Consider the following 22,965-nt stretch of genomic DNA (forward strand, 5'->3'; position numbering starts at 1 on the left):
GTTTGAACTTAACATCCGAGCCCGAATTTCTAAAACACTAACTCACACAAATAGACACGTACTTGCCGCCTGCACACACACACACGGATACTGACATACGAACACACTCGCACATTGATTCACATACTTGTTTCCGGCAGCATATCCGCTTTATTTTGGTGGTGAGCTGCCAACGTTCGAGTATTCCAATTCATTTGTTTTCGATGTGCCTTTTAACTGTGCTCCCACTCACTCACACACACACACAAACACAGACGCGTTCACACATGCATGAACCTCACTTGGCATGTGCAGAGAGGTAGGAAGGGAGGGCCAGAGCGTAGCTGCTTGGCCTGGCATCAAAAATTTATAACATCGATTATTTCCTTTTACACTAAATACTAATAAATTAAATTGTTTTTTATTTCTCAATAAATTTTTATTATTCTGCTACTTTTATACTTCATTTCGCTCGGCTATCCGTACTAGGTGTCGATTTAATGGCCCAGACTCGTCTAACTGCTTTTGCCGTTTGCCCCGTTGGCCTCTCCCTTCCCCGCCTCCGACACCGCACTCGCCTTCTGCTCCATCCTTTTGGCCCATTGAGCGTGTTGTGGGGGGGCTTAAGGTCAATTTTTGATTTCCGTTTTCAAATTGCTCAACGCACACGCATCCGTTTCCGACAGCGATTACACCTCGCACTGCCTGCGTGTGTGTGAGTGTGTGTGTGAATGTGTATATGTGGGATGCTGTATCTACGTGTGTGTGTGTGTGTGTGTGTGTGGCACGATTCTGAGCTGCGACTTTGATTTGTTTTGCGTGCTTCATTTGATGCCAGTTGGGTCTGTGTAGTTTCAGACAGCAGTTTAATGAGTTGACGCTTTGAATATGAAAAGTTTTCGTTTTTGGCCGCCTTTCGCTCAGCCAATTTATTGCCAACATCTCTCTCTCTCTCTCTGTCTCTGTATCCCCCGCTGACCTCCTGCAGTTTTAGTGTGATTGCTAATTTGTAATTTACGTAGTCTACCCACGGGCGCTCTTTCCTGTTTTACTACTCAAACCGATGCCAGACATTTCCGAATGCTCTCTGCAAAAAGTTGTTCAGTTTGTTTCTGCAGTTGTAGTTGTTGCTACTCCCCCGCCCTTGCCCACGACTTGTTGTTGTATATAGCTGCCAAATGACCGTAAGTGATTCATTTTGTGCTCGGGCACTATTTAGGCTCTTTGCTGTTGAGTTTTTTGGCACCGCCCTTTTGCACGTAGGTCATCAGCAAATAATAAACATAAACAGTTTATTGTCGGCGCTGCTAATAAAAGCGAAAAGCGCCTCATAAAATTACGCACTCAAGTGCAGGGCATAAAATACACATCCAGTCAGTTGGCGCCCTCTCTCTCTCTCTTCGCCCTCCTCTCGTTTCGTGCTGTCTATCATACGGCACCTTTAGCTGTCGATGGTTCATGAGATTCAGTTTCAGGTTGCCAGCCGCGTCTGTTGTTATAGTTGACCGGTGCTTAACTTTGAATTGCTGACCAATTGACGCGCTGCTGCCAACACTCCTCGGATAGTCAATTACTTCGACACTAGCTGGCTGAATACAGAATGCTGTGCTTGCCAAAAAAAAAAAATAATAAAGAAAAGAAAAGTATTTCGTCAAGTTCAAATTGCGAGATTAGCATAAATCGAAAGCAGTTGCTGTTCCGCACACTTTTATATACATTTTGCAACGCTTTGCAACAACATTTTACGCTATTTACACAACGAAGTATGCATAAAATTGACGCTTATGCACACGACGTCAAGGGAATGGTCGCAACACTCCCCTTTCTTTTTGACTGTCCTGGGCTCCGCTTAGACCAGGCTTAAAAACTCGTAAACATGCACAACTAACAGATTTATTTATATGCGGCATAAAAATGCACAACATAACAACAACAGCAACAGCAACAACATCACAAAAGGGAACGAAATGCGCGCATATAATAAAATTGGCTGTGAAAGTGTTTTCAGGGAGACGCAAGGATAAAAACGTAATCCGCGTCGAGCTACCAAAATGACTAAGAGAAACGAGAGAGAGAAACGCCATGCGATGCGACGCGATGTGGAATGAGGAGATGGCAGGACATGTGCCCCCAATACACAGATCCCGTTTGTACGTTGTCAGTGGCTGTCACTTGGCTGCAAAAATCTTAAACTGACTTAAAAAGCATCACAACGAACGATGTCAAACCGCTTGCCAGAGTTTAAAGCCCCCCCTCCTGAATGTTGGGATGAGAATGGGAGTTTGTTACTGGAAATTGTCACCCCAAAAAAGACTCCAACTCCCTCTCGTTCGCTGTGCGCTGTGTGCTGTGCTCTTCCCCTATATTCGCTTGTTGGCGCTGCTTAGCTTAATGGTGACAAGTGTCAAAACAGCGTCCGTCTCCTCGCTCCCTTCTAAAGGACGGAGGAATGGAACAGAACAACCCTTGTTGGCAAGCTCCTGAGAGTAAATCGTCTCAAATCGCACATTTCAATCTTTTTAACGAACTTTATCGATATTCCCAAATAGGCGTCCGCCACGCAATATGCTAATGAGACAATGTCGAGGCGGTCCACAGCCAAGTTTTCGTACATAAACCATGCCATGCTATTGTTAATGGCTTTTTGCATGTGCTGAAATACGAGAGCCACAAACACACACACACTCACACACACTTGTGTATTGTGTATGTGTACGAATAACATAGATCATCTGGGGCTGTGCATAAACTATGAAATATCATGAAATTTGTATGTCGCCTATGTTGATTTTTCATGTTGTTCCTGTAAACACGCACACATGCCGCGCACGTTCAATGGCCTTGTGCAACTAAATTTTTTACTAGCGTAAATTTACGGCTGCAAGCAAACAATTCGCTAAATGAAATTTTTGCAAAAAGCTGAAGTGAAAACTACTCTTACTATACACAAGCATTCGCACTCCGATTACCCTGCAACAAAAGAAAGTTAAAATTCGGATTCAATTCAAAAAAAAAAAGTAAACGTGAAATGTCGAATTCACTTTCGGTAAAATTGAAATTGATTGCAGCTAAAATCTTTTTTGGCATAATATGCCACTTGTTCGCTTTGAGTTGTTACAGGGTATGCACAATTGTGCCATCTGTTATTGTAATATATGCATATTTTTTATAAATGATTTTTTTCGATTGAAGCGAAATGATTTGCCCACGCATAAAACGGGCAGCTCTATAAAAATATTACGTATACGCCGCGTGTGCGTATATGATCTGATATTTTCATATATTTACTTTGCATATCGCAGCGTTTTAATGAAAATACGTGAAGTGCACTCAAAAATACAGCAAAAGCCTCAAATTGATTGAGCACATCACAAGAAAACAAAGCGAGACCGAGAGCGTGAGTGAAAGCGAGGGTCGCTCCATTAGCTGCAGCTGAAACTTACCTGATGTCCATTAAAGCAGCAACAGCAGAGCTGAGTAAACTGCTTGGCCATCATCTTTGCCATAATACTAAGCGTCATTACCATTGCCAGCCATCCATATCCATATATATGCGTAGGAGTTGAGTCCACGCATGTGAAGACTGTGCGGAGTTTTACTTTGGGTCGGTTCTGGTCTCGGTGACGGTCTCGGCTTCTGTGGCTTTTGTAAGTGGCGCGTCCGTCGTCCTTCGTCATTCGTTTTGCGGCCAACTAATGAGACTTTGCTGTTCCGACGCGTGCTCTGCGTGGAGTGGGGAGCGCGGAGCGAGGAGGGGGCCAAGGGCCAAGGGCTTTTCTTGTAATTGCCACATGTGGTAATGGCCGTAATTGGTTTTCCTTTTTGAGATTTAGTGACTTTTGTATTGGCCGCTGTTGCACATACTTAGCTACACTTCTATGTGGCGAGTGATAGAGCGCAAAGCGAACAAGACAAACGAGTAAGAGGGAGGAGGGGGAGTTGTATGAGGAGGAGTTGGGGGAGTAGAAGGTGCCACATGGACGGTGTTATGAAATGTTTTCTGCTGGCAAGACTTAAATGTCACTTTGCAGCATACACCGAATACGTTTTAGGCATTACTTAACAGCGGCAACCGTTAACAAGCGCCAAAGTCGCAAATTCTAACACGTGACTTCGTGTCATTTACAGCATTAAAGCAAGCTGCTGTGTGAAAATTGTGTGAGAAAAGCACTGGCCGCCGGCATTTTCAACCTCTGCCTCTCTCTCTCTTTCTATTTTTCTCTGGTTTGTGCTGCCATAGAAAATATTCGACAAAAGCTTTAACAATATTTATCAGCTTTAATTAAATGAATTTTCAACAAATTGGCTAATGATTTTTCATTATCGAAATGCTAAACAACAACAGCAACTAATTTCATCGTTATGCGTTGAAGCGGAAACGGAAGTGAAAATAATCGACTTGGCGAACAATTTATTATCGCTGGCGTTTAAATTAAGTTTTGCTACAGTTTTATGCAACTAAACTAGTATTTAGTTTATTAAGCATACGTTTTCACTTAGACTATATTAATTGGCATCCATATGCAAGGCAACTTTTGCACAACTTTCAGCCAGCAAATTGAATTATAAAGGACCCCACACACACACATACTGAAGGGAAATTTGCAACTTTACTTGCAGCACTTTTCATCCGAGTTTTGAGTTTTGAGGCCAAGCCAAATGCTTAAAGTATGTCTGTGTTTGTGTGTGTGTATGTGAATGTGTCCTTGTAGCCAGGGCCATTGTCGTCGCTTAGGCGAAACCTAATAAAATTGAATAGAATTAATTTAATTTTACATTTTTGCCGTCCAAAGTCAAGTGCATGACTCCAACGCAGGCTACGTGCCTTCAGACAAACATTTCTGTCTTGACTTTCCACACACAACCAATTCAAAGCAGCCAAGCGAAAGCGATACAAAACATGAGCAACGCACCGAAGGCGAAAATATCCTGCTAAGCATTATTTCAATTGACCGAAATGTTATGCTAACATAACAATTAAAATATGCCTAATTGGATTTGCCAAATTAATTAATAATTTGTTCGAAAATCAAACAAATGCGTATAATTCAATTTTATTGAGCGTGCTTTAGAGAATCTGAAGTAGTTGCGACTAAGTAAATAGGTAAATTATATTTGTTAATACATTTGTATTGCTGTTGAATTTTGAGGCATTAAATATATCGAGTATACGCCACTTTGTACTTAGAAAAAGTTATATAAAATTCTACGAATTTGGTTTTTTAGACATTTCCTTCTATTGGATTCACTCAACTCTTGTCTAGAGTATATTTCTAGCAGCAACTTGCGAGTAATTTGCTGTGGCACACTTAATGCTCTAGGCATTTGGTAAAACACATGCACTCACACAGAATCATTTCTCTATATATGTTATATGAATATATATCAAATATGTACACACACATGTGAATAGATAAAAGCGCTGTTGTCGTCTGGTTTTATACGGTTTGGTATAACTCGGTTTGGGGTTTTGTCTGAGCCGGAATACGGGTGAAGAGCGTAAAAGCAAATTGAAAATTTAACCTGAGGTTAAAAGCGTTAGCGACAGTTGAGTTAAACAGCATTAAGGCTGTGTTAAGCTGTCTGTGGCACACACATACATACGTATACCTCTCGCACCTGCCTCACAGAGATTTCAAGAGAGACGCGCCACGCCTTTGCCGAAAGGCAACGCCCACATGCGATTTGGTTTGGTTTTGTCGCCAACCGGCGGCTGTGAATTTGCTTAGCAATTGTTCCTTCATCTCTTCGCTAGGCACACAGTCAGCTTTAATGTCAAAATCGTGTAGTTCATTACAGAGACAGAAAGGAAAAGAAAGAGACAGAGACAGAGACAGAGACAGATAGAGTGAGGTGAGTGCGTGGGCGCATTCGCTGGTGGGAGACAAAATACGCTATAAATTTTAACAGCCATCAAGATGATTACTTCCTGCCATGTAGCGCAAACATAAAAATAAGTTGCAGCTCCAAAAGACGCACGCAAAATAAACAACAACGGCAGCGGCAGCGGCAACAACTACGATGTATGGCTGTAAAAGTGGCTCATATCCTGCACGCATCCGGAATCCAGAACGCATATGAGTCGAAGTCGAGTCGAGCTGAAATTATCACATAAATCAGGCAACAATAACAGCAACTGGCAACAGGCAGCTGGCAACTGGCAGCAACAGCAACAGCAAATGGCAACTGGCAACAGCAGAAACACAAAAAAAAAAAAAAACAATGAGCTGACAAGGCAAGAGGATGTCTGGATCAGGATGGCGGGGCAAGCGCTGAAACGAGAGGCCAACTTACAAAAGAACAGCATTAAAACTTTTACAATCGCGTAATGAGAATCTGCTTTAAAACTTGCGACAACGACAGACGGCAACAACAACAACAACCACTGCAACTACAACTATAGGTACAACGACAACAACAACAACACGCACGATAACAGAGATTCAAGCAACAGCAAGTTGTGCAGAGAGAGTATCTGAGAGCTGAAACTTAATTGACGCTAAAAATATACAAACTTACGCACGTATTACGTTGCAATTAAGTTTGGCGGCATGGAGGCGGCAACCGTGCCCATCTGACACTGCCAACGTCGACGCCAACGCCATTGCCACTGGCAACGAGCACTTGCAACGCTCACCTGCAACCCTTACACACACACACGCGTGTATGTAGGTGAAACTTTTATTTGCTGTGAAATTCATTCAATTGTTGTTGCTATTGTTCTTTTGTTGTCCACTTCTCAGTAACGTCGCTGTTGTTGTCGCTGGGTCGTGGAAAGTTAGAAAACGTTTCGCTCTGCCTCTCTGCGTCTCTGCATAAACATGATAATTAAATGCAAAATATTTGATATTATTTTCAAAGCTTATGCAAATAAAGTTTTAAGCCGAGGCCCGGACTGAGTTGGGTTCGAGATAATGAAAACTGCAGACGCAGCCAGCTCCGCCATTGCCTTCCACTTCCATTTCCATCTACAGCGACAGCTGCTCCAGCTGCTCTCTCATAATATTTGCATACATTTTCGAAACGGAGCTACAAAGTTAACAGTTAACACAGTTGATAAAAAGTATTAGTAAGTAGCTAAAGCCTAAGAGTCAAACAAAACTCTGTGGCAGTTTCTGATGTTGCTGCTGATGCTGATGCTTTTGCTGTTGCTGGCGGTCTTAAAAACAAACTTGAGCATCAATAAAAATCACACTTTGCAACTTGAGCGATAAATTGAAAGTGCCAATTCGATGCTTTAATCCCATGGACATACTCGTAATGTCAGCCTGATGACGACGTGATTTCATGCAAAGCATGTAGCCAATTCCTATCAAGCCCAAAAGCTGTAAACAATTGCTGCTCGGGTCGTCTAAATAACAACGCCCAACACAGGGCAAAAATAAAAAACAACAGAAAACAGAAAACAGAACTGAACCCTGCCGAAGGATGAAACAAAAAAATGTGGCTCAATAAAATCAAACAACAAACGTGATGCCAAGTTGCTGAGTGTTGTCCCAGTTTTTTTTTTGCCTTTTCCTATGCCTAGTCCAGTCCAGTCGAAAGAGGTTCAGGTCCAAAAGTGCGAGAATCAATTGTGTGTTGACATTTTTATCAGTTTCTTTTCAGCCCTTAAGTGTGGGCCACATCACGCATAGGCATGTCGTCGTAAGCTAAAATTTTAATAGAAAGAAATCAGTGCCAAGGCGGCCATCACAATGTTGACCCTTTTTTTTTTACTGCTCTTTCTGTTGTGCCGCGGGCAAGGTGTGTCGTGTCGTGCCAAATTAAATATGTAAACAACGGCTGTTGCAGCTTGTTGTTTATTGTGTTTCCGCATTCACTGCCTCTGCCACTGCCTCTGTTTGCCATTGGCGAAATGTTAATGCGTGGCACACGTGGCGTATGCGTATTCGGATAATATAAATACAAATATCGCTTTAAAGCGCAGTCAGCGAGCCTGAAGACATCCATTTAATTATGCAACAAAAGCCGCGCATTTAATTACGCCAAGTGACTATCAAGCCAGCACTTTAATTGCTCTCTCCATCTCTCTTTCTCTCTCTCCCTTTCTCTGTCACTTTCGCTGTCAAATACAGCAAGTAAATGAAATCAATTAAATTGCCAATAAACTCTAGCATCTTAGGAATCTTAGTGGGCGCCTACAATAATGAGATACTTCTTCGACTGCGAGTTTGTTGTCGTTAAATGTATTCTGTGTGTGTGTGTGTGTGAGGATAAGGGTATTAGTGTCAAAGGTAACCATAGCAAGGACTCTGCGAGAATTTAAACCGACCTCAGCAACATTAGCAGCTGCGTCAGCCGACGCTGTCGCCGACGATTGTTGCCGCTGTTGCGGTTGCCGTTAACTTAATAGTAAACAATTACAATGTGCACACACACACAGGCAGCCACACACTCACACTAATACAGCGACAAAACGCAGACTCTGATAGTGGCAATGCCACATAGAAGCATCAAGAGAAACAGCAACAGCAACAGAAACAGAGCGAAGCGAAGCGACAGCCGCAGGGTTTTGCGGCTTCCGTCTCTATGTCGCTGTCGCTGTCTCAGTCGCAGACATTGACTGAATGCGAATGTGTTAGTGGAATAGATGGGTGTGCGTGTGGGTGTGCGTGTGTGTGTGTTGTGCTATGTGCTTGTTGTCCTTGTAACACTTAAAATTTAACACCAAGGCTGTTTGTTTGCTTATCTCACTTTGCATCTCATTTCATCACTTTACGCAGCAGCATCGCATGTGTAGTTTCTCTCTCACTCTTTCGGTTTCTATCCTTCTCTTTTATACCTTTTTTTTCTGCATTTGTATGCGGTATTGTGTTGACTACTCGTCGTCGTAGTTATGTTGCCTCTTCGACTTCCGCCCATTTGCCTCGCACTCAACTCTTAAGTGAGGAAAATTTGATGAGTTTTCATACGTTTGCCCTGTCGCATTACAAGGTTAATTTCAACTCAAAGTCAGCAAGCGACATTCAAGCTGGTTGCTTATGTGCTTTGTGGTTAGTTGCATGCCACACACACACACACATTGTAGCAGCTTTTGAAATGTTCGCTTGCTTTGGCATATCGATCGGTTCAGTGAACAGTGAATAGCAAATCGAACAAAGACATTTCTGATAGTGATTCTAATTGTTAGTGACTTGCATACACAGAGGTATTACTATTAATATATTTGTATCGCTTATGCCGCGGTGTCCTTTGCGTGTTTCGCATTTGTTCGAATTTGTTTTCCATTCCTGTGTGTGTATGCAAAACTCACACAGACACTTTTTGTCCACAATTCCGTTTCCGTAATCGGATTTGTTTCTCTTTGTGCTGCTTTTTCGCAGCTTTTCCACACTTTACGCGCCACACACACTCAAACACACACACACACTTACACCACATTCACTCGACAAGCCCAACTAATGCAATGAAACACGCCTCGAAGTTGCAAGTAAATACGAGTAGTTGCGGCGTTCTGTGTGTGAAAAGGTATTCATCTGCATACAAGCTGCCTAATTAACATGCCACAGAACGCAATCCTGCTGGCCGAAACCTCTGTCTCTCCCCCGTCATCCTCTTCCCCGTTTCTGTGTACATGTCATTCGTTAGACTTTGCCTTTGCCCTCAGCCAAACATGTTTTGAACACTGCTTGAAAACTGTGCCAACTAAAGCGTTGCCAGCCGCGCGTCACACACACACACACACACACACACATGACTTGCCCTTATCCTGTTCGCTGGTTCCTTTTCCTTTTTTTCGCAGTTCCTTTTTTTTGGTTGTGATTGCATGTAAAAAGTGCAAGCAATGTTTTTTACCTCGCAAGTGCATGGATATTTGCATACACGCATTTGTGAGCTCACAACAACAGCTAGAAAACATGTAAGAAAGCTGCAGTCGAGTGTGCTCGACTGTGAGATACTTGCAACCCATTTTGAATAAGAGCAAAACAGATCGGTTTTATACTTAATACATACCTAAAAAATATATTGCAAAATATTAAAACTAACCTTATGTAATATTTGTACTACACTCACAGTAAACCATAGTGTAAAATATGCCAGATTGTTAATCAAAGTCACTAAGAATCGTTATACAAAAGTATTTCTTAAAAACTTCTAAAAATTTGTTTCTGATTGCAACCAAATTTTCAGAAATCATAAAAGCTGATAAAGAATATACACTTTGTAGGGAGGAGATGCCTCGTTCTGCCTTTTACATATATTTCCTGCAGACACAAAGTTATAATACCCTTTTACTCTATGGGTAACGGGTATAACCAGAGTCAGAGCCAGAAAATTGTGGGCCACAAGTCCGGCATTTATGCAGCGGCTTCCAACAATTTTTGTCGATTTTTTTTTATTTTTGCTCCTACAACATTTATTTTGCAATTCCCTCTAGTCCAACACAGCCTGTGAAAGAGATATACAGAGAGACGGAGAGAGAGAGAGAGAGACGGAGAGGGAGAGAGACAAAGAGAAGAGTTGCAGAGTATTTGCAAATAAAGTTTGCAAAATTCTCTTGCCTTGGCAAATTAGTTTGCAGCTTTATTTTTAACCTTATTTCGCATGCACTCCATCCCAGCTCCAGAGGCGCAAATTGTGTAGATTACATTTGACGCTGCCTCAAAAATGTCATTTGATACGCACAAATATTTAATCTCAACACAGAGAGAGAGAAAGACTGAAAATAAAATTATTGCTGGAAATATCTTGGCATATTCAAATGGTAAGCAAATAGTAGCACAGAGTTGGAGAATTTATTTAAGCTCGGTTTGCTACTGCTGCATAAGTTATCAGTGAGATTTTCATCATTTTGTTAGCCGAATTCAATTTCACTTTTTATCGCTGGCAATTTACATGCTGCTGTCCATTCTGACATCATGATTGATGTCTCATGCTGGCGACACTCAATTATCGTCAATCACTGGCCAAAAGAGAGCAAGAGAACTCATCGTTTTGTTGCTTTCTGTTTCTCTGTTTCTGGTTTGCGGATTCTGCAGCTGACTTGCAGGAAACGAAGTTCCACAGCATCAGCGAAACAAATGTAAAACGTGTGCACATTACTCATACGCACCGTCGCACGTAGCAAAAATGAACTCTTAATAATGCAGCACTCAGCCAAACAACAGACAAAGTAAAGACAGAGTTCGCACTCGTTCTATTCCTTCATTCTTTTTTATGACTCAATTCCGGGTAGAATAAAACTCGCAAAAAATTATAGACTTAAAGCTTTTGTTTCGTTTGGATATCGTAAGGACAAGGACAAGGACAAGGCTCACTCCCTTTGGCTGGTTGGGGGCTTTTTTCTTTTATCGCGAAATTGAAATCATTGCCGTCATTTGGTAACCATTATGTATGATATATGCGCTAATCTGATATGCAGGCACACACACACTGACACACACACATGCGCTCCTTCACTTTCGTATGGAGTGAATAAAAATGTCACCGAAAGCGGCAACAACAATCAAAACAAAAAGCAACAAAAAAATAAAGAAAAATACAATTTCAACATAAGTCGCTGCACAAAAGGCGCACGAAAAAGGCATCGCAACTGGCGAAAAAGGAAACTAAAATCGCTGCCTAAAAGCACTTCAGGCTCAGCCAATGTCCTTGACACACACATTCAAGCAAACGTGTGTGAGTGAGTGTGCTTGCTTTGAGGCAGTGCCACACACAGAAAAAAGGGGTGGAGGGGGGGACGAACAACGTGCGACGGTGGCAGGCACTCGAGTGCTGTTGCTGCGCGTCGTGTTGTATGCAACACATACGCTAAGTAGCTAACTGACTGGATGGCTGGTTGGCTGGTTGACTCGCTGGCTGGCAGGCTAACAGGCTGGCAGGATAACTGGTCTGTGTTGGTGGGTGGAAATGCGATTGGCGGTGGGTGGCGGTACGCTGTGACGCGTGATCCTGTGAAAAGGTTGCCAGGCAATTGAGTGTGAAAAATGTTGAAGGCGTGAGCCGTCGCCAAAGTCCGCATCCGCATTCGCATCCGCGACGACGTCACCGTCGGCTTCGGCGTCGGCGTCTATATCGCGCCTAAAGTCAGCCAGCATAACCTTTGACTAATGCACGAGCAGGCAGTCAAATGCCGTAGCCAGGCTGAGTGTAACACTTGTATGATGAGGCAAAAGATGCCCTGACAGCTTATGAGTCGGGTCAAAGGGCAGGGCAAAAGCAAAGGCGTCGACAAGTCAATAAATATGCTTTGAGATATTCATGCGTTGGGCTCTGGGAAATGGAAATGGGATAACGATTGGGACTGGGACTCCACTGACTTCTCTGACTGGCGACTGGCGAATGGTGACTGGGGTTGTGCCCCCGGTGCGTTGAACTGCCCAAGTCAATCACTTGGCGACAGTTAAACACCGTTCTCCTCGACATTGTTATACATGCACGCCATATGCGGAGGTCGTTCCGGCATTGACATTGATTTGTTTTGCACGTAGAAAGCCCCATCCCTACACACAGAAGAAGAAGAACACAACACAAACGAACGTACAAAATGAAAATGGAAATGAAAAAGAAGAAACTTTGCGCCATTGCGTCTCACTTATTTTGGGCTTGTGTAATACGCTTTTGATTTGGACGAAATTCCATTTTTCACAATTTAATGCGCATCTCGCTACGTGTTGTCGTCACTGGCGTCTACGGCGTGGCACGTGCTTGTTCCTGAGGCTCCTACAACAAACGGACAAACGCACACACACACAATCACATAGAGTACAACACACACACATCTATCATTACATTTGTCACGTGAGGGACAACGTGATTTCATTTTCCTGTCGCCATAAAGGTGACACATTGCATTTGTGTGTTGTCTGGCCATTTGTTCGCTTCAGTTTTGTGTTAGCTACAGTTGAAGTTTGGGAGTTAGGAGAGCTAGGAGTGAGCGCTTGTTCTGCCTGCTCATCAGTGCGTATGCGTAACATGTTAAACGCTAGTCACGGTGTACAAAGAGAAAAAGAAAAAGATAAAAATAAAATGATGAGAGCAAGAAATATGTGCAATTTATTCAAAAAGCCATGCAAAAACTTTTATTGATTTTCAGCACCGAACACTGCGAACACAGCGAATATAACGAAGAGTGAACTGCGAACAGCGAGCACGCTGGTTAAACCGCAGCTACACTGCCAAACAAATTTCCGACAGCTGCTGGCCAACAACTATTTTCAACACACATAACTTCAGATTTTATGACCCACATGTGAGCTCGACTTTCGGCCATATACTAGTAACTAGTTGTAGGGCAACTCAGTTTACTATCAATTTAGCGTTCGCTCGTTTTTTTTTTCCTTTTTCTTTTTTCTTTTTGCTATTGCTTTACTCGTGCACTGAAATTAGCGATTCTCAGCGCAGCTTTCCTCCTCCACGCGCCACCACCACCCACAAAAACCGAAGGGTAAGCACACAAACACCTTTGGTTTTTGCCATTTGTTGTTGTTGTTGTTATTTCAGCTTTCGCTGTGTTACTGTTGCAGTTGCATTGGCGTTGTCTACGGCTCGCCAAGTTGCAAGTCTGAAGTACACCTCATGAATATTTCACTTGCAATCACATTGTTTTCCCGCTAACTTTTAAGATTGTTTTAGCATGTGGCGGAAATGGGCGTGGGCGTGGCATTGTCGGTTTGGTGGGCGTTTGCGGTGGCAAGGCGCTGAGGTGGCAAGAACTGGTGAAGTGGTCGTTTCACTCCTCTCCTGTCCGCTGCTGCACGTAAAGTTGCAACAACAAACTTTGGCTTTCACTCAATTTCGCTTGCTGCTGGCATGCCGGAAAAGCAGTTTGAAAGCATGCACAAGTGCATGTGTGTGTGTGTGTATGGGAAGTTTGAGAGTGTTTGCGTATGTGTGTGGCAGGAGGAGAAGGAAGAGGAGGAGGTAATCCTTGATTCCGCTGCATTTGGTGGCTCATTTTCCTGTCGTTCGCCAGCCAATGCCTTCCACTGACTGCCCGCTTTAATAGTTGATGCAGTTTTCTTCTTTTTCGTCGAGTTTCGACTGCCCGAATTATGGGAGATTTATGCAGCCGTCTGGGGCATTGCCCATTTGCGCAAGCCAACTAGTCAAGAACGGGTTGCCAACGAGCAAGATGCCAGATATCGAGAGAGTCCGAGAGAAAGCGAAATAGAGTGACAGAGAGGTTGAAGTGGAGAGTAAAGCGAGGTAAGTGGCCACTCAAAAGAAATTACGTGTTGGTTTTCCAAGTGGCATGAGATAAACTTGCGCTGCACATTTTTTCGTAGCATACTTTTGAGCATCTCCTTTTTTATTCTACTACCAAGAGAACGAGGGAGAGAGTGGGAGGGGCGTCTTTTGCAAATGTGCGTGGATTAAAGTTTTCCATGCTTTTAGTTAGTTTCTCAACTCGCTGCGGCGTTTAATGAAATTTTTCTGTTGCTGCTGCCTTGCAGCATACTCCTTGAAAAACCCAAAAGCAGAATCGCAACCCGAATCCAACACACACAAACACACAAACACACACACACGCACACTTTCAATCCTCTTCATGCTATGCCCCATTTTGCCATTGCGAAAGTATGCCGAAAGGCAAATGCTCAGCCAGCTGCTTCACTCGACGACTCTGACTCAGTCTCTTGATGATGATACTAGCCTTGGTCTTGTTTTCCATGTTACACTGAGGAGGAACTCACACAGGTACACGGAGCACACAGCAGGTGCTCCGAGTGGAAGTAGAAGTGAAGTCGTGCTTGCAGCTGCTACGAGGCAACTGCAACTGCAACTACAATTGCAAGCATTTTCATATTTTATGTACTTTGCGTGCTTAAAAATGTTTCAATTTCCCCGTGCCCGCACTTTTCACTTTGCAAACGCGACGCGGTGGTAGAGGCGGAGGCGGGGCATTGCAACCACGTGCTATTTCAATTTCATGAAGGTCAGCGCGCAAAGCAAACCAAATAACTGCTGAGGTGCACATAAAAATACAAAAAAAAAACTTGTTTGATAATTTCCTACTCAAATTGAATATTTGCAATTGTATGAGTATATTGTATCTGTGTGTTAGTGTGTGTCTGTGTGTGCGAGTGTGCCAAAAGTTTTCTTATTCTCTGTGAATAACTTTAATGGAAAAACTTTGAATATCAAACCGCAAAAAACGAAAAACTCGACTAGGTCCGGTCACAGTCACAGTCCAAGCTCCAACTCCTGGCCAATGCACTCAACTTGAAAATTAAAATTGAATAGTCAATTCATATACTCACACACAAACACACACACGCACACGCACATTTGGAAAGAGCATAAAATCGAGTTCAATTCCAAAAATGTAAAATAAACTACGAATTCGTACACGTGGCATGAAAAACTGAGAAACTGTTCGCCCAACTTTGAATATCGAGTTTTGTGTTTTAGATTTATCCAGTCGATGGATAGATGGGCAGAGATGTGTATTAAAATGAATTTCAAAGAAGAAACAAGTGTAAATGTCCAAAGTCAAATGATGACTTCAGCAGACCTGTTCAAATTACCATTTCAATTTCAATTTAATCTGCAATTTAATTCAGTTATATTTTTCAATAACAATTTAAGTCATTATAAAAGCACTCTAGTATTAATTTACTCACATACAAAATCTTCATTATGATTTATTAAGATTTAAAACACAAAGTTTCTGCTTCGACTTTTGGGGGAGTCAAATATGAAATTGAAAAATGAAAACTTTTAACACATGAAGTAATTAATCAGCCTAGAAGAAGTTTGCATGCTTCATTATAGTTGGCAAAATAATTAAAGAAGCAAACGCCCTAAAAAGTTCTTCGACAAGTCGAACAGCGATTTGGTTAACAACAGAATATGCTGAGATGATCAGAATCTAACAGGATAATAAATATAACCATCTGCTGGAGACATATGCACGGAAGTCCAATTAGTGAGTCTCTGATGTGGCAGGCGGCTGTCGTCTGGCGGCTTGGCGTCTGTCTCCCACTTGTGCTTCATTTTTGTCGTCGGCATGTATCCAGGACCCAAGTGACAGAAAGTCATTTGGGTTATTAGCAGTCGAGTGTTGCAGAGAGGGCGAAACAGAAACAGAAGCATAAGCAGAGTAGAGTGGAGTGGAGAGAGGAAGACGCTTTGGCCGGAAACCCTTCTAAGGCCAACATCAAAAGCAAAAGACGCCATCAGAAATAAGTTTCTTTAGCTGACATTATTTCGTTATTATCCGCATCAAGGATTCGATTGACAGACGAAGAAGCGCAGCGCTAGAGTCAGGGGCACAACAGTTCAGCAGGCAGAATCAGAATCAGACTCAGGAGCCAGTCACAGGCACAGGCACAGGCACGTGCTGCCAACGCCTTTATCCTTGCGAAAATATTGTCACAAGCAACGAGCAAGGACAACAACAGACAGCCGCACTGAGGCGCAGCAGATACAAAAGAAATTATATTTACTGCCGTGCTGTATACAAAGTCGATGGCAAAATGGGGGCAGAAAAAACAGGGGAAAACAAAACACAAATAGGCGACTTTTGGGGGAGGAAGGAGCGCACGGGAAAAGAATCAGAATCCGAATCAGAAGCACAGGCTTGCGAAATCAAATAAAATGCCGGAAACATGGCATTGAGGGTCGAGAGCCAAGTCATGTCATGGGCCTCAAGTGAGCCCTGGCGACTTTTGCTTACCTACTTGTGCTCCTACTCGTACTTTCCTTTTCGTTCTCTTTCCCTCCGTCTGCGACTCTTCCTCCTCGTTCTTTGCCTTTTTTCACTATTCACTCTTCACGAATGTTTTCGCAGCAGATAAATACAACATTTGACACTTCATTATTGTGCCCGCAGCGTAATCGAATCAATTCCAGCTCCTGCCATCAGCCTCACTCTCGACCAGCAGCAGCTTGAAGTCCACGTCTTGTGCTAGTGTCAAAAGTGCTTGGACATTCGTCGTTTGCCAAGCCATCGAATCGTTTGCTTCACTCTGTCTCTGGCTCTGGCTCTCTCACTCTGCTCTTTGCTCTTGGCCCAGGGCTCAAGCCAGCTTGGCCTGTTGACACATTCGCTTAAACGTATTAAATTGTTTGCCATCACTGCTCGGCCATTGTTGTTGCCATTGTTGCTGCTGTTGCTCCTGGCCAGCAGGCAAAGCTTGGCATTTTATTTATACGCACTTTGTTGTTGCTGCTTTTGCTGATGTTCGAGGACCTCCCTGATGGCTTTTTTTTCTTGTGTCGATGTTCTGTTGCTGTTGTTGTTTGCGTGCGGAAGTGCGCCCAGTCTCGTCCGCTCATTTTGCAGTGTCATACGAAAAGCAATCGATTACTTTGGGCCTGGCCCCAAACCTCAGCTGCTGTCGCAATGCCTGTAACCGGATATGTTCGTTTCCGCTATTGTATTTGCTGGACTTGAGCAGAAAGTGCTACAAATGATGATGCAAGTCAGGCATTTCAAAGCTGATTTGCTAATAATAATACGCTTAATTGCAAAAGTCCAAAAATCAAAATGAAACACAAACTGTGAATTACGATAAAATCATATCAAGCGGAATATAATTTAAGTGCTTAAATAAACCTGCACAATTGAATTAAGGCGAATGAAATCCCCAAACAGAGACTCAAACATCGATCCAAAAAGTATTAATATTTAAGTGCATTTTAACACTTTTACTCACTGTTTTTGGAGCTGAGGCATTTTAAATGAAAATACACACACACACACAAACACATATGCTCACATGGACACACTTCCACTCATGCATTATGCAAATTGACATTTAAAATTGATTGGCAAATCAACAGCCAATGCACTAAATTATTTCTGAGTAATCGCTCCGCTCCGGCTACTTGGTTTGCCTAAGGACAAGGATATACGTAGAACATTGAGAGGACATCACAATGTTAGGGCAACAGCATATCACACACATTGGATTCTGTTATCTTGTCTGAGCTGTCTGTCCAAAACGCAAATTTGACAACTTTCATTAGCTGGGCATAATAAAATGCACTTTATGAACTTTGCAACATTTGACAAATTTTCTCAAATGCCCTAAACCAATTAGCCATACACACACTTTCATCGTGATGATGACGATGATGATGATGGTTTATGCTGATGGCCATAAAACTAAAGTGCGTGACATGTGGATGTGTGCGTGTTTGTAGTAATAATATTTTGAGTAATTTAGTTGATATTTTAAACCGAGAAGGAATTTCATATTTAATATTTGCATTTCTTTAACCTTTACTTACAGCATCCGCCCAGGGTCTTATGACCAAGCACGAGCCGATGTTCATATCACGTTCGGAGACATTCAAATTCATTGCCGGAGACATAATAGTGCTGCCCTGTGAAGTGGCCAATACGGGTGAGTGGAATACGAGAATATATAAGTTGCACATGATATTTATATATGTTTGTGGGTTGTTATGCCTTATAACTCAGTTGGCATTCACATTTTGCGGTCAGGGCATACTCATGCATATGTATAATTAACCCTACACCATGTGATGCCGGCCAACTGACCGCAACTATACATTAATCCAGGATCTAGCCGAACCACACACACTCACACACACACACACACCCACATACTCACGTCCAAATCCATCTCCATGTCCGTGTCCACCACAAATGCCAATGCCCATGGGTTGAGCAGTTGACAGGCATATTACACTCATGTGTCCAAGATATGGTCAGACGAAATGGAGTTTTTGTTTCTTTCGTCCCGTATTCGTTGTTTTTTTTTCTTGCCCTCTCACTCACTCTCACTCAAATGTTGGTGGCATGTGGCATGTACGTTTTTCAATTTAAATGCGGTCGTGTGTGCGAGATTATTTGTACATAACAAGGATTTAGCGTAAGCAACAGCGCTCCGCGTACAATATAAGGACAACGGAATTGGTCGTCTCGGACATCTTGGTCAAGTTGCTTTTTATGCCATACAAAATGCTACATAAAACCTCTGACCCAAACACTGCATGTAAAAGTATCTGCAAGTTTTACATATGTATATCTGCAAGATACATATATATATGTATATGTATATGCGACATCAGTGTGTGTGTGTATAAATATAAACTTGTAAGTGGTTGTGGTCACATCATCCGTTTATTAGAAGCAGCATGCAGAACAAAGAACATGGAATTTCCTTGGCATATCTCATGCACTTCATTGCCCCAAAGAATAAGAAACAGGACGAAGACGATACATACTCGTAGAACATTTTTGCAACGAAATTATAGCCCCAGGCATTTGGGTAATAATAAAAACGAAGCTCAAGCTGAAGCTGAAACTGAAGAAAGTACAAAAAAATGAAAGAAGACCGCAAAATCTCTGGAAATGGCAATGAAAAAGAAACAGCAAAGACAAGTGAAACAAAAAGAACAAAAAAAAAATACTTATATACGATATGAAGTAAGCAAAATTATAGATACTTCGCTCTGATTCTGAAGTCTGTGCAGGTTAATGCTATTTTATGCTAATAAAAACCGTCGCATACGACAGTTTAATTAGAGTCATTCTTCCTTTCTTTTTTTCTTTACTTTGTTTTGTTTTGTTTTCCCTGCTCGAGTCTTAAATGCAATAATTAAAATTAAGCCTCATCGTTGCTGTCTTTGCTGTGTTCATAAGGCGTGCTTTATGGGACTTCGGAAAAAGATGTTTAGACAGCAGCAGCTGCAGGCCGTTTTTATGTGCCAGCTATAAAGTTAAAAATGTAATTGATAGAATTTTTAAAACCACACTAAACAAAGGCAGCGAATGACTTCACAGCACTCTTCACACACACTCGACGAGCACTGTTTGAGTGATGATGAGCCAGCCGAACGTTGCAACACACAAAATTTATGCCCATTTTCATTTCATTTTATGACGAAAACCCATAAAATTCGAAAGAAAATCACATGAAAATGAGTCAAAAGGATGAGTTTCCCATCTTCTCACTCTCCCTCTCTGCTGCTCTTCAAGTGGCGTGTGTGATTGTATGTGTGAGCGTGTGCGCAAGTGCTTATTTGCATATTATATGAAAATTCCTTTAAATACTTATTGCGGTGCTTCGCACTTTTCAAAAGTAATCTTATGTCTTTGAAGAGAAAAAAAAAATGATAAGAGCAACCCTCACACACACAAGAAATAGAGAGACATACTGCGACTGAATAAATGAAAGAGAAACAGTGAAAACGAGAACGACAGCGAAACAGCGAAAGAGGAGGATGAGTGCAAGTTTTTTAAATAAACATTGAAGCATTTCGTCATTATCATTTTATCATGTTATTTGAATTTTTTTCCACATGTGCATAGCGATGCGATGCCTCGGCGACCTCCTCTCGGCTTGTCCCTTTGCCTTGTCCTCGTCTGGCGCCCTCTGTTGGCGAATAGCTCTTCTGCCTTGTCGCCTTTGTTTGTATGCTAGTCGGCACTTGCGCCTGGAGCTATGCAACGCAAAAGTAATTCCGCTTAGACAAACACACACAAGGACGTCGTCACTTTCTAGCATCAGAGAAGCTCGCACAACTCATACCCTATACTCAAACTGTAAATAGAGATATGTAAAAAATAAATTCAAAATGTAATTGGCATAAATTCAAAGGAACTTGTTTCACAGAATCAAAAAATTTAAATAACTTCAGGCATTTGTTGTAGAGAATTGATTAAGTCAAAAAATTATTTATTATCTTGAAAATAGAAAGGGCATCATTGGAGTCGCTCCATCCTACAAGTGTTTGTGCTTGTATAATTTTTTCCATGAATTATATATTTAAAATTATATACACTCAAAGGCTTATAATCAACTTGTACTCGTATGTACTTCGTTTTATTAAAACTCCATTCCGTAGGCATATTTGAATATTTGCGAACTCATCAAATGTATCAAACGAATGAAAAGTGCTTGGTCTGTGTGTATGTGTGTGTGGCTCTGACATCTCAAGGATGTGTTGCCTTATGTGTTGTGCCCTTTGACAATTTATATTCAATTTGAAATGCGGAATGTTGCAAAAGGAAGTAATCTCTAATTTCATTACCAAAAGTTAAGTAAGTAATAAGAGAATTTAATAATGAATGAATGCTTTTATCAGCTTGTCTGCAGCAAAACTACGTTATCCCTTCAGAAATGTTTGTGGTTTGTTCAATCAAATAATTAATTGTTGTTGCAGTTCTATGTTTTGTTTTATTTACTGTTTTTTGTTGTTTCTGTTTGTATCCAAGGCCGGTGCTTAACTTGTCAGCAGGCATAAGACCTATAGCTGTTAATGCCTGAGTGCGGCATGCATTGTTTCCTTACTTTTGTGCTCCTGCTGTGGGTTCGGTCTGCACAAAAAAAAAAAGAAAACAAACAAAGTACAACTGGCAAACTCGAATGCAATAAAATGCAAAAAGGCACAAAAACCTCGGTCACTGCGGCTACAGAAAACGCTCATTACGCTTTGATGGAGCGCCAGCGCTTGAAACTATTACCGAGAAGCGGAAATGGAATCGTGCCGCAAAAGTTGAAGTTGTGCAAACAGCCAGGCAAGCAAACGAGGCAAGGGAGGCAACATAGGACAGCACCAGGAGTCGAGAATGTGGCAGGGCAACAAAGTTTCAATATTAATGCCATTTACAGTTCTAATTTCGCTTTTTACGTACGCGCACAACACTTAACACAAACATACACACGCAAAAAGTTGTGCAAGAAGTTGCAGAATAATGCCATATTGAGGGTCCTTGGGCTAAGCTCTCCTTACACTGTGTGTGTGTGTGCTAGTGTGTGTAGTAGTGTGTGTACATGCGGCAGCTTAGCCGCAACATCGTTTATCTTCGGGGGTCATCATCTTATAATATTGGCCTTTCCGACATGCAATAAATTGCGCTCAGACAAACAACATGTCGGTTGGCTGCTCTTGTTGCAAGAATAGCTGCTTTACTTGCTTGCCATGCTTGCTTCACTACTACTACTACTACGTCTGGCTCAACGGCCAAATTGCGCATACGCACCGTGTGGCCAGGGCAAACAAACAGAGCTCGACAACAAAGCGAATGTTGGCCATATTTGAATAGTCTCTCTCTGTCTCTCTCTCAGTGTCGTCCATGTTTCTCTCTCTTTGTGTGTGTGTGTGTTGTTCGTGTTAGTGTGCAAAGTGTAGAAAACTAAAATTTAGTTCTGCCTCTAAACAAACGTTCAGGCCAACATGCGGCTAGGCATGGCCAGCAATTTGTCCAGATCTGCAGAGCGTTCTCTCTGGAAGGCCGAGTTTATGTGAATGTTGTGAGCCTGACATACAAAAACCGAAATGCTTTTACTGTGTTTCCGCCTTAACGGATAGCCTCATCCTGTCCTGAGTTGCTTCACAGCTGAATCTATGCATGTAATATGTGTGAATGCATGTGTCTGTCTGTCTGCCTGCATTTGTATGTGTGTGTGTGTGTGTGTATGTCCGTGTGTATTTCTATTTAGTTTAGAACACTTAAACCGGAAATTGAGGCGTTTTGTGTTTTGCTTGTTTTCGTTAGATTGTTGTTATTTTAGTTAACAATTTATTTAGTTACTGCCACCACACACACACACACACACATACACTCTCATACACACACACTCACTGACAATTTATATGAGCTTGTGCATTATTTGTGCGTTGCGTGTTTTGTGCAACTGACTGACCACACTTTAAAGCTCATTGCAAACCCAACAAGAACAGACACGCTATCAATATTTTTTGTTGGTCTCCGGACCAGAAGCAGCAGGAGAGAAGAACAGCAGAGAAGAGCTCTAATCTAATACTCAGACATTCTCAGCTCCATAGTAATTTCCTGGTTAGCTTTCCATTCATAACCAAGCATCACCTTGTGGTTTTGTCTAAGCATATTATCTTCATATCTAAGCTGTGTGTGAATGCTGTAACTGACTTTTAACAGATAACTTCAACGCTTTTTGTTTCCCCCAAGCGAAAAGCTTATTGAGTCCATTGTGATGTGGCTATTATTATTTAGCAGCAGTCAAAAGATTAAAATATTATTTATTTAAGCAGTAAATGAAATCTTAAACTGTAGCTGCAAATAATTTGATTAAATTCCGT

General features: G+C 41.9%; 1 protein-coding gene across 2 annotated transcripts in view; it reads left to right on the forward strand.

Moving 5' to 3' along the window:
* Positions 1-22,965, forward strand: part of LOC117573330 (lachesin) — a 111,265-nt gene that overhangs the window by 52,714 nt on the left and 35,586 nt on the right. For both annotated transcript variants that reach the window (XM_034256437.2, XM_034256438.2), the window contains exon 3: positions 18,165-18,278. In XM_034256437.2, the coding sequence (XP_034112328.1) occupies positions 18,165-18,278 (114 nt within the window). The remainder of the gene's footprint in view (positions 1-18,164; positions 18,279-22,965) is intronic.

This window comes from Drosophila albomicans, chromosome 2R, assembly GCF_009650485.2.
Source record: "Drosophila albomicans strain 15112-1751.03 chromosome 2R, ASM965048v2, whole genome shotgun sequence".
NCBI classification, from domain to species: domain Eukaryota; kingdom Metazoa; phylum Arthropoda; class Insecta; order Diptera; family Drosophilidae; genus Drosophila; species Drosophila albomicans.